This window comes from Alligator mississippiensis, chromosome 3 (assembly GCF_030867095.1).
Source record: "Alligator mississippiensis isolate rAllMis1 chromosome 3, rAllMis1, whole genome shotgun sequence".
Taxonomy (NCBI): domain Eukaryota; kingdom Metazoa; phylum Chordata; order Crocodylia; family Alligatoridae; genus Alligator; species Alligator mississippiensis.
In genome coordinates, this window is record NC_081826.1 from 204180402 (window position 1) to 204193242 (window position 12841).

Sequence of the window (12841 nt, forward strand, 5' to 3'; positions counted from 1 at the left end):
GATAGAAAGAAAGGTCTCACGTTAATTTATTACATTTTTGTGAGCATAACTGAACTTACTTTCCATTGATGACACCATCTGGATTGAGCATAGGGACAATTTTAAAAATATAGGATTCTCGTAAACTCTGGGCAGCAGGGCTACTACTCATAAGATATTCCAAAGTCCCTTTCATAACCCAGCTTGCATTAGTTTCTCCAGGATGTACACGAGCAGATAAGAAAACATAAGGACGATTCCCTAAAAAGAGCGTGCACACAAATTGCAAGATATAAATACAAGTAAAGTAAGAAAAAACTGTTTGAAAAAGAGTAGCTCCATTTACCCAGGTGGAGTCCAGTATTTCTTTTAAATGCACACTGGATAAATAATAAATATTAATGGGTAAAAACATGCATCAATGGCTTTTAAATTAAGCACAACCTGAAAGGGTCAATTGCATAAATACCATCAGTTAAAGGAAGTGATGGCTGTTCATTATGACATGATGCTTCTCTTTTTGTAGATGAGGGAAATTTAGAAAAAAAACTGGGGTGCTTTGAGATAAAGACTGATACAGTCATGGTAACTAAATGCAACTTAAGATATGAGATTTATGGAAAATGGGTCTTTTTGGAAGGAAAATTTTCTAAAGTCATCAAGAACAATGATTTCAAAAAAGCAGGTAGGAACTGCCCTCAAAAAAACACATAATGATAAAACCTAAAGATACTAATAAATCTCTAGCAATGGAGTGTGCTTCATTGAACAAATATAGGTATGAAATCTGTTTATCTTTGATAATTAATAAGGTTTTTTAAAACCATAACATTAATATTTTGATTTTAACACACCATCACTTAAAAAAAAAATCTCATTAAATTCAGTGTTTCATCTTACATTGAGCGTGGAATAGCAAACATCTGCACACATTTGTTGCACTGAAATTTTACAAGGTGCTTATTTTACATTATTTTCAGTGAATTAGAGGCCAGTTATATACTTACTGAACTGACAGACATGTTCATAATAATTCGATTCTGGCATGGCTGTTATAGTGACTAAAGGGCAGCTGTTGCCAGCTAGCGTCTCGCAGAGTACATCTTCACGAAAATAAATCTGCTGAGGGTTGTGCATGGATTCCAATTTCTGAAGATGCATCTTCAACCAAAAATAATAAAAAGTACTTAATTTTGCAAGTGTGTATGACAAAAAATAAAGTGTTTATTTTAATCAATCTTACAGAGGAAATATATTCAGCTGTTCATGTTTATACATTCCCTCCTGTTTGCACTGTATATTATCTCTCTAATTTTTTTTTTGAGGAAGGATATTTAAGAGTCAGTTACTGATACAGTTGTAATTCTCTATGCATACCAAGTGACCCATATAGCAATGAAATAAAGATTGTGCCAGATTTGTTGCAGTGTTTCTTTGAAGAAGCAAATACGCACTTTCTATACGTTCTAATCTGCTCATTTTTATATGAATGCTATGATGTAATAACACAAATGTATCTTAAGTTTTTAAATTTGCTTTTGATCTACAGAAGAAAATATTTAGAAGCAGCAGAATTTTCTCATGGAGACAGATACTTATGAGAGTATATATTACATTATTTATAAAAAATATAAAAGGATATCAAACAATCTAGTTCAGAGAATTGCTCACTTTTAATGTAGAATACGTATATGGATAATGGTAAGCAAAGTAGCAGACATCATCCTTATGTGGGAAGCTCACTGTGAATGTAATTGTATAATAGGATTTTCCTTTCTGACCACCAGCAGCAATTGAACTTCTAGAAAAGTGATTCCTAAGAGTGAAGTCATATCAACATATTACATCAAGTAATATCATTTCTGAACATTCAACAACCTCCTCCCCAAGGCTCTATGAAATACAAAAGGACAGGGTTATTCAAACACTTATGCCCAATAATCATCTCATGTTGGTACTACTAGTCAAAGCAGAGTATGGTAGCAATCATAGGAAACTTTCAAGAGAAAGGGAAGCAAAACTAGCAAACTCAATCATTGTTATTAAAGGCCCTGTTAAAACTCTTAATAAAAATAGATTTAAACATGTCCCTAAAGAAATGACTTTTATATTCACTTAGAGTAGTAGCTCTCAACCTTTATAGACTTGAGCACCACTTGGAAAAGTACCATATTTTCATGCATACAATATACACGTTCCTCCTCCAAAATCAGCCGTCCCAAAATCAGGTTGTATTAACCTCTGATTTTATGACCAAAATAGAAGCACCTTACTTTGGTTCCTGCTCCATAGTGCAGCATGTGACACTAGTATTCAAGCAGCTGAGGGAGTCAACTGATACAATGGCTCTCTGTTCTTCACTCCACATGTATGATCATCTCTCCTTTTTAATAGTCTTCATGTTCCACTAATCAAGCTAATCTTCCTTAGGGCAATCTGCTAGTTACACCTGGTCTCTCTCCTCCTATTTCACAGCCCTGGAGACTATTTAGCTCTTTGCAAAATCACAGATCCACCCATGAAGACAAGTCTTCAGTAGCAGCTAGGGTTTCTGCTTTTTAGTTAAGCAGAAAAGGGAGGGTGTGTAAGCTGAAGATTAAGCTCTGCCCCTGGCTCTATGCAGTCATAACTCTGGAAAAAATCTTTTCCTCTTCATTTATCTTTCAAAACTAATGTGTGTATTGTGTTTTGGGGCTTGTTGTATTCAAGAAAATATAGTATATTACCACTACACCTTTAATGATAATTTATCATCATAAATCAGATTCTGTTCTAGTCTTCAGCATAGGAAGTCTGATGTACTCATCTCATTCTTTTGGCATACTTACTTGTAGTAACAAATATCTGTTCCAACACGACTCCACCATGGCCTGGCATTTAATGCCTCCTGAACAGAGTACATGAGGGGCTGCATACCTATAAGAAAAAAGTATTAAGCTTTTATCCTGCTGTCAAGGAATAGAGCTTTTACACATAACCCACAATGGACTAGATTTCATCTGAACTGTTTTATAAAGTACCCCAAGTCAAGTATATTAAATTTCACTTTTATAATGTATGTATTGGTTAGATTTGTTTAAAAAGCTGGGTGCATTCTAAATCAGTAGTCAACAGACACTAGAATGAAAATGATTCAAGAGAAAAAGTACAACGTAAATGTCAGCCAAAAGTCAGCTCTAAAATACCACATGCAAGTTTAAAGTAATGCAATGGTTAGCTTCGACTTTAAGTCAGGAAAATCCAGGATTCAAGCCTAACTCACTCTCACAAAATGTCAGGGTCCCAGCCTTCTTGCACCTCAGTCCACCTATCAGCAAATAGGATTGGACCATGTGCACAGGACTGTGCTCAAACAACAGATGCTGTTCATGTTGAGTAAATACACTGAAGACGTTTGATCTTGATGGCCTCCTGAGGTATCTTCCAGCCGTATTTTCCTATCATTGTATCTTGACTATCCTTGCAAAAGCAGGTTCAGGTTAAGGTTGACATGCTGTGTGGTAAGTACACATTAGCATCACATTCTCCATGATGCTAAGACAAGTTCCCGTTAGTGTGATAAAAAGAGCTCAGAAGCGTTTGATGGTTTCATACTATGATGGACCTTGAATCCCATGTTAATCAATAATTTATGACTTATCCTTTCTATAGCTTTATTATGACAGCCTTTATTTCAGTTTTAAAGTTGTACGCATAACAAGAATTATTGTTATAAACTGAGCCAGTCAGACGTTTTCTAGTCACGAGTACTGAGTTTAATTTGTAAAAAGAGAAATGAACATGCTAGTGATCCTTAAAGATCCTTAAAACAATTATCCTGCTCTGGATAGTCCAGTGCATATTCTTATGTTCTTCTTTGTAAGCAGATAGAAAACATGCCTTACCATAATTAAATTGACTATTTGACTTTTCACAATTGATGATGTTAAACCGGTAACCAATTCCTGTCTTCATTCCACTGACTTCAAAGTAAAACCACTGATGATAATGATTGCTGTTTATATCGGAGTTCAGAATAAGATCATACTCGTTTCTGGAGATGAACAAAGACAAAATAAGTCTTCCTAAAATTAGAAATGTGCAGTTCTTATACAAAAGAAGGGGGGGAAAAATCTTACTTCCTAATCTGAATAACTTTGCGCAGATTCCCAGACTCAAATTTGCAGTTAAACTTCAAGATATCTCCTTCTTCTGGCACTGAACAACTTCAAAATATAAAAATCCAATTAAAGCAAAAGGAATGGACCTTTGGCACTCATTAGTTAATTCATAAATAATTTAAACTTGGTATTAGTAACCTGCTCAAAATAAAGACATGCACAATAAAAACAACTGCAATAATGTTCTCATTAGGATTAAACTTCCCCACAAAATTCACCCTCAAGAAAGCAAAATCAGCATATCCAATCATCACACAGAAAATGATCACTTCTATAACATGTAAAACGTACCTGGAATTGTCAAGGTCATATATAACTCTATCTACAATATCATTTTGATGAATCAGTCTTTCTATATCTTGAGCGATTTTTGTCCTACAGTAAGAAAGGAGATCTCATTTAAACATATTCCACATCTGTCATTTTAGACATGGTGCATATCAACCTAAGCATCAACCAACCAAACAAAGCTAATTAGCCCAATTTTCAGTGAGACTCAACCTTACTTATGTACACAAACTCACAAAATTGCACTTGTGTTTGCAGGTGCTTGCACTCGACAAGCGATAGATTCCAATATCTGCATGTGCAGAGGTTGAATTTGCATGCACAAAACCCTTTGGGGTTAAATGTATAAAATGGGGGGGGGTGTTTTTATAAATCTACAGTAGAAGTAGGAATTATCAGGTATTTTACTGGAGCTTAATTAAGGTAATATTTTAGAGATTCAGTTGTATTAGCAATTCATAAATACGGTCTCAATGCATACTAAAAAGGAACTGTAGAGGACTAAACTGTGCAGTAAGTGGGTTAGTGAGCTTTTCACCTCTGGACATCTGGGTTCATATACTGACTAGGAAACAAATGAGCAAGAGAGAAACGCCAGTTGGACATTTATCCATATCATTAAACCACAGAGGAATTGGCAATATCTAGGCCTTGGGTTGGAAAATCACGACTGTGCTGCAGTTCAAAAATTAAATGAATTGTCAGGGCTGTGTGGGAAAGTTTGCACAGTACCTGCAACAAAAACAGAAGGAAGCAGATTAATAGCTAAAAGCATAAAAGTGGAGTCCAAGGCTGGTCCTATGCTTGTATCTCTCTGCACAAAGCAACACTGAGTATTGGGGAGGCAAAAAAAAGTGGTTAATTGCAAATTTTCTTGTTAACTGTGTTATCTTGTACAAGTTGCTAAATCTCAGTGTGCTACCTCACATGGATATTGCTAGGATAAAATATTAATGGCTGTGAGATACTGACATGACAGTGATGAGGCAAATGCACAGAAAAACAGGGCAAAAAATAGAGAAGCAGGAAATTACTAACCTACAATTCTTGTTCTATACCAGCAGCAATTATAAGAAATTCACATTCTTGGATTCTTACCTCAGGCATGAGGTTCAAAAGCTATCCAATAAATAAAATAATTTAGAATTTTGGTTAAGTTTTGAGTCAGGTGATTCAAGGGTCTTGAGTGAGCATTTCCAAATACCTGATCCTTAGAAAACCCTGATACGTACAATAAAAACAAACCCAAAATCTCATGGATAAGAGAAAAAGAATGGGTATTTATGTATTAATCAATTACTCCAGCATATCTGCATTAGAGATAAGTAGTTACCTCTAATCCGCAAAAAAGCTTAAGGGATTTTTCATAAATATATATTGAAAGGTTTTACCCGTTGTACAACATCGGAATTGTCAAAATGTAAATTATAGTAAGTGGTTTCAGACAAAGTCATGCTACCCCCTGTTAGCTGAACATCCCAACTGAACTACAAAGTAGGGGTATGCGACGCTTCGGACCCTGATTCTATTCAGCGGAGATTCAGCCCAATTTGGCAGCCGAATCTCTGAATCTGAGGACCCTTGAATCTCTCCAAATCGAATTGGAACCCTTGGAATCGATTCGGAGAGATTTGGTGTTTCAGTGCCTGGTATCTTGAGGTATGTAAATAAAACATTTAGAGGTGTGTCAATGTCCGAATTGCTGATTCTCTGGATCAGCTTCGAATCTTCAGATTCAGATTTGGCCAAAGCAAATGGGGGACAGTGATCCAAATCAACGAACTGAATCACTGTTCCCGATTCGGGCCAAATATGAATCAAATAGGGCCTGTTTTGCACACCCCTACTACAAAGGATATCGCTATTCTTACCTAACCATGCAACATAACCCACTTTTATTTGTACTATGTTATAAAAAAATCTCCAATCTAAAGGATTTCCTCCCAAATTTTACATAAAGGGAAAGATAAGCGAGGTGACTTTCCACTCCATTATAGAGAATATCACTGAAAGAGGCATGACATATGGAAACACCAGAAGGCTATTACCTAGAGAAAGCATGCAAACTGATTAAAAAACAAAAAACAACCCCAAAACATTTGTTGATGTCTACACATAAATAACAAACAATACTTTTAACACATAACAACTGCTTTCAAAAAGAGTATTAGAAGCTAGTATGAAGGAGTCTAAAGGCATGGGTACGCAGTTTCTACATCGCCGTTCAAGACTTCTGCTGAGAAGCATGGCCCATCCAGTTGCTTTTGCTCCTGATGTACAAAATTTCCAAAAGGAGGATTTCACCTGAGCATACACCCAGAATCACTTCTAGACTCTCCATTTCAGATTTAGGTTATTGGTGCTACTCCTAAGCATCGGCATCACCTCCTTGTCTGAACACACTCAAACCAGTAAAGTTCTCATGAAAAAAACCCAACTTTTTCTGCATGGGGCATTGTTTGACCATTCTTTCTCAAGTTTATGGCTAAGGACAAACATTACACATAAACCAGTTTAAGTGATCGTAAACTGGTTTAAACCTGTAACAGAACAGATGTTCAGTGCACATAAACCAGTTTGAAAATGGCTGAAACCAGTCTGAGATAAACCTGGTTGAATGCAATATCAGACGTAACAGATTTGGGTCAAACCAGTTTATGTAATGTCTGTCCCAAACCCTTTCTGGTTTGAGTTAAATCAGAGTCTTCCAGCATCCCAGATGCTTTGCAACCCTGGGAGAGGCTCTGCTCCAGCCCAGCAGGGCTGGCTCCACCCCTCTGTTCCCTGGCCAGAGCTCCAGCAGAGACTGCAGGTACAGCAGCATCTGCCTGACTTCCCCCTGCTCTACCCCATCACTCCCTGCTCAAGCAGAGATTCCCCCTTCCCCTCTTCTTTACACAGACACCTCTCAGCATTAGCTAGCATATCACATGTTGGATACGGGCTGTGCTGTTGGAGACAAGATAGTGTCAGCGTAGGGCTTTTTGGAGCTAATCAACAGGTAGCTGGTAATGTCCCTCCATTCCTTCCTTACAAAAAGTTGTTTAAGAAGAGCTTGAATTAATGAAAGAGGCTGTTGTTTTGTTTGATGGTCTGATAACTGCTAACAACAACTCCTTGTATAACTCCCTGCTGTGTAACTCAATGCTCTGTTATCAACAGCAAGTGGGGGGGAACCCCTCCCTAACCAGACCATCCTGCCGGGGCCTGGCCACACCCCCCTCACCTCAGTACTGAAGGGAGGGCTGCTCTAGCACCCCCCGGCTTCTAGCCAGAGCCACTGCAATCATGTCCCTATATTTCTTCAGTGCAGAGGAGATGTCTGTACGGTTACAAACCAGTTTAACCTCGCCAGATTAGACTAACCTACAAAGATTGAATCAATTCAGGCTCAAGCTTTTTGAATGTCTGTACCTAACCTATATGGTTAATCTCTAGAAAGACTTGCTCATAATCCTTCTCCCAAATTTAGAAGGAACAAATGTTTGAAAAAACAAACAAACAAAATCAAAGAATTAAATTACTTCCCCTTCAAAGAGAGGATGCACTCTTTTTCCCAGAAGGCTCTCTTCCTTCTGGGAAAAAAGTACCTTTTATATACCAAGTCTTATTAGAACCTTTGGATTATATCCTCAGATGTCCTGAAAACTAAAACATTCACAGCCCATCCTGCATTATTTTGATCTGGTAGGACAGACTGACTGCAAATTCTAGTTTAATCCCTCCGAGTTAAGTCAAAAAAGATGTGTGAACCTACACTGCTCTCAGAATTTCAACCTTGGGCCTTGAACACAAGAAGCAGTCTCGTTTTCTTCCCCACATTGTTAGCTACCTCACAAAGACCGTTCTTTCTCACTTCACTGCCTATACCACAGTTGTGGCTACTTTACTAGAAAACCCTAGAGCCAAGTGATACTTGTCCCAGAGCCCTGCACGGGTTCTGGTTTTACCCTAGTCACTAGGAGTAACATTTTGAAAAGCTCCTCGGGTTTTTTTAAGTGAGGGGTTGGCAACCTACAGCCTGGATCTGGCTGATGGAGCCAGTGGGTCCAGACTGTTGAGTCATGGGCTTCCCCTGAGCTGTGACCAGGCAGCGTGGAATTTCCCCTGTGCTACATCAGAGAGAAGTGGCAGCCTTGGCCTTGCCAAGGCAATTAGGCAATTTCCCACTGCCATGGCTGTCAGCTTACCTAATGCGGTGGTGGGGAGAAGCAGCAGTGATTCAGTCCTAGCACTGACTCACCTTGAACCCAAGCCGGATCATTCCACAAATGTAGAAAGAAAAGGATGTCGGCCTCTGATTTACGTGTGTAAGCCCCATTGAAAGTCATGAGAATTTGCACTAATTCACTTAAGGTACTTTTGAAAAATCTGTCCTAGGTCTCCAACCAAACTCATTTTCAAATGTGTTGCAAAGTCTGAATTCCTGGAAAGGCCAAGTCTACTTTAAATAGATTTCTGTATTACAAATTCATCATACTGTAGTAACCTGACAAACTGAATCATCTGGTACCACTGAACACTTATAGGATGGCACACAGTAAAAAAGGCACTATAGGCATGTAAATCAAATATAACAGCATCTGTGTGAATTCCATGCTTAACCCATAGACTAAATGAAGTTACTTTGAGTTACTCTGAGATTGTAAAGTAACTCATCAACCAAAAATCTACAGCCAGTAACAAAACAAAGCCAAAAATTCTAAGATTATTCATAGCAGCTTTAGGCAAAAAGACAGACATTCCCTTTGAAAAAAAGAAGCTGTCTTGGTGCCCTAATCCATTCATATTTATTAGAACACATTCCAATTTTACCAGTTTTAAAGATTCTTCTAAATGTAAAATAGAACATTTTATATGCTTTTTGAAAAAAAATGACCAAAGCACTGAGAAATGTCAGATGATATACAAAAGGTGTGCGCTAAAAAATGACCAGAACCAAAAAAGGTAATTAAATTGGCTTCCACATCAGCTCATCCTTTAAAAAATAGCACAGGGAGCAGACCCTTAATCTCCAGTGATGTTACTAACAAGTACTGTTCAATGCTTTCATTGTGTTATTAACTTTGTATTGGCCAAACACCATCTAGTAAAAGTAATTTTTATGCCAATCTTAAATAAGGACTAGTGCAAACCAAGAGAAATGTTATACTTCACTTTTAGCTAAGTTCACCATATTAATTAATAGTCAAGGGAAGGCAGATGCATAAGTCTCCCAAAACAGTTGAAAAATTACAAGAACAAAACTGAAAAATTTCAACATAGAAGTCAGTTGCTAGGTTGGTGGCAAGCTAATGTACCTACTATAACAGGTGCTGCTGACCTACTTATTTGTCTCTATAGGAACTCCTGCCTACAAAACAGTCCACACAGCAAGTTTATGCAAAACATTCTCTTATTATTATCCTTCCTTCCCTCTAATTCCCTTTGATTTATTCATCCATCTGGCAGATCTCATCTAAAGAGGGTAAGCTCCTTAAAATAATGATTTATTTAGAGTAAGGATTTATTTTAATTGTGTGTGTGTGTGTGTGTGTGTGTGTGTGTGTGTGTGTGTGTGTGTGTACAACATCTAGTATAGTGGAGCCTGATCATACCTGGATTTCTAGGCAGTATCAGAAAAAATATATATATTTAAGTATATTTACAATCGGGGTGCTTGTATAACAGGGAAGGAGACAAACAACACACACATGCATAAACATACACACAGGAACTATAGGATTCTTAAGGAATTGGTTAGTCCCCAGTATGCAAGGCCTAAGGGAATTTCACAGGCTCTTTCTTGACAGGAAATTTCAGAGGCCCTTTTAGAAAGTTTTAAGTTTTTATCCAATAATATATTTCTAATTTACAGGCTAGAATGAAACTAGGAATGTAAATCATTTATAATTCACTAATTTGCCGCTTTAAAAACATTTTACTAAACAATTTTGCAAATCAGCCCATGTTCGTACTTTAAGTTTACATGTCCATATTCCTAAATATAACAAAGGTGCTTTCTTTCAGATTAATCTTTAGAAAGCTTAAATATAAAATTTATGCTGAAAATACCGTACAAAAATTAAATGTCAGATTTCTGATTGTAGTAACCACTTCAAATTGGTTAAGAAAGTCATAAAATTGTCTTCAAAGGGATTCTTTGAAAACACTTCAAGTCTTAATCATAAATAAGACAGTACCATTTACACATTGAAAAGTAACTTCCTATTTGTATTCTTACAATGATTATTCTTGAAGGAAATATACCAACTCACCTCTGAACACCATATGGCCTTTCTAGGATTGGCTCCTTAAACGGAGGTGGAATGTGCCCAAAGTAATCTGGGTAAGCCACTTCTGAATACTCAGGGACAGACTTAGTGTTTTTCACAATCTCAATATAAAGATCGGGGTCGTGGAGTGGCAACATATCAGGCACCTCAAGTAGCACTTGCTCTCCTGATGAATGAGAGCTGGAATCCTCCTCTTCATCAGGATCTACTCCAGTGCAGCATAGCTTCCCTAGCTGGACTGACGGTCCCTCAAACAGGCCACTTCCACAAGATGAAACATGTTGGCAAGGTTTATTACAAGTGGGGGTGGTTAGGCTAGTTTTACTTTCTTTCTTTATTAGGCAACCTGTACTGTAATACTGTTCACTTTTTGAAGTATTCTGCAAAGTGATTCTGTCCAAGCCCTTCACAATTTCTTGGCTTAGACACTGACAGGATGAAAGCAATTTCTTTTGATCATTTTGCAGCTGTAAACTATCTTTGTTATGGTCTTTCTTTGGCAGATCCAGAAAGGATGGTCTCTTATTATATTCCTCCATTTGTAAGGAACTGTGGTCCTTCACAGCAATTCCTTTTACTGACTGATTCGCTTCTGCAGGGTGCTCCTCTCCTGCTGTGGGAACAACAATAGGTCCACCTAGATTTGTAGCAGATGCAAAAGGCTTTGGTTCCTTGGAGACTAGGTCATATTCCTTAATAAAATAAATAAATAAATACATAAATAAATAAAGATTAGGAAACTTCTGAAGCTCTTAGAAGTTGGTTTGTGTAAGCTGACAGCGATGTTCTTTTTCCTTAAAGGAAGTATATTTTGGAACAGGCCATCCAGGATGCTCTAAAGAAAATTTTATTCTATTTAAGACAGGCAGACAAACTACAGTCACAGCAACTTTGTAAAACTTCATCTTGTCCAAAAGGGAAATCCCAAAATACCAGCTTAATGAAGCACCAATGTTTGCAAAACTTTCAAATCAGAACTTTTTAAATGACATCATTAAATTAAGATGGTAGGTACTGTGCACTATGTAAAACACACAGCAAATAAAGTCCTTTCTGACAAAGAATAAGCATAGTTCAACAATGTGATTTTCCTTCCCTTTTTTGCCCTACCTCTAATCCAGGTGTCAGAAACAGACCATAACCCATTTGAGTTACAAAAATGAGACTTAGGTATTAGGGCTGTGCGAAATGGCACTGTTCTGTTCCAACTTCAGTTTCTAGGTCTGGATGGAACAGTGTTTTGTACTGAATTTCATTTTGAGTCGAAACAGCCTCACTGTTTTGCTTCATTAAAACAGCCTCACTGTTTCAGTGTTTTGCCCAACCATCAGGCTGAGTTTGTTTCCTCAACGGGACCATCGCACTGGGGAAAGGAACTCAGCCCAGCTGGGCTGAGTAACCATCCCCAGCCCCACAATTACCCTGGGGGCAGAGAGTCAGCACCGCTGGGCTGCCTCCCCATTCCACCACACTAGATTGCGCCGTGGGTGGGAAGTCAGCCCAGCTGGGTTGACTCCCATCCCCAGTGCAATCTAGCGTGGGGGCGGGAAGTCAGCCCAGATGGGCTGCCTCCCCATCCCCCGTGCTAGGTAGAGCCAGGGATGGGAAGTCAACCCAGCTGGGCTGACTCTCCACCCCGGGCACGATCTAATGTGGGGGATGGGGAGGCAACGCAGCTGGACTGACTCCCCGACCCCAGTGCAATCTAGTGCGGCGAATGGGAAGGGAGCTCAGCTGGGCTGACTCCCCGCCCCTGGCGCAATCACGGGGCTGGGGATGGGAACTCAGTCTAGTTGGGCTGAGTTTCCCCAGCCCGATGGTTGGGCAAAATGTCGAAACAGCATCAAAACAGCCTCACTGTTTCAATGAAGCAAAACAGTGAGGCTGTTTCGACTCAAAATGAAATTCAGTTCAAAACACTGTTCCATCCAGACCTTGAAACTGAAGTTGGAACAGAACAGTGACGTTTCGCACAGCCCTAATACCCAAGTCTCATTTTTGTAACTCAAATGGGTTATGGTCTCTTTCTTACACCTGGATTGGAGGTAGGTGAGCTAGCGTGGGGGATGGGATGTCAACCCAGCTGGGCTGACTTCCTGTCCCCAGTGCTATGATCAAAACATTTTGACTTTTGAAGTG

General features: G+C 38.6%; 1 protein-coding gene across 9 annotated transcripts in view; it reads right to left on the reverse strand.

Annotated features, from left to right (window-relative positions):
* Positions 1–12841, reverse strand: part of AGTPBP1 (ATP/GTP binding carboxypeptidase 1) — a 123499-nt gene that overhangs the window by 42423 nt on the left and 68235 nt on the right. For all 9 annotated transcript variants that reach the window (XM_019478042.2, XM_059724824.1, XM_014608754.3 and 6 more), the window contains exons 15-22: positions 10685–11394; positions 4431–4514; positions 4098–4184; positions 3864–4012; positions 2808–2895; positions 1651–1795; positions 987–1140; positions 60–240 (exon numbers count right to left, since the gene is read on the reverse strand). In XM_019478042.2, coding sequence (XP_019333587.1) covers positions 60–240; positions 987–1140; positions 1651–1795; positions 2808–2895; positions 3864–4012; positions 4098–4184; positions 4431–4514; positions 10685–11394 — 1598 coding nt within the window. The remainder of the gene's footprint in view (positions 1–59; positions 241–986; positions 1141–1650; positions 1796–2807; positions 2896–3863; positions 4013–4097; positions 4185–4430; positions 4515–10684; positions 11395–12841) is intronic.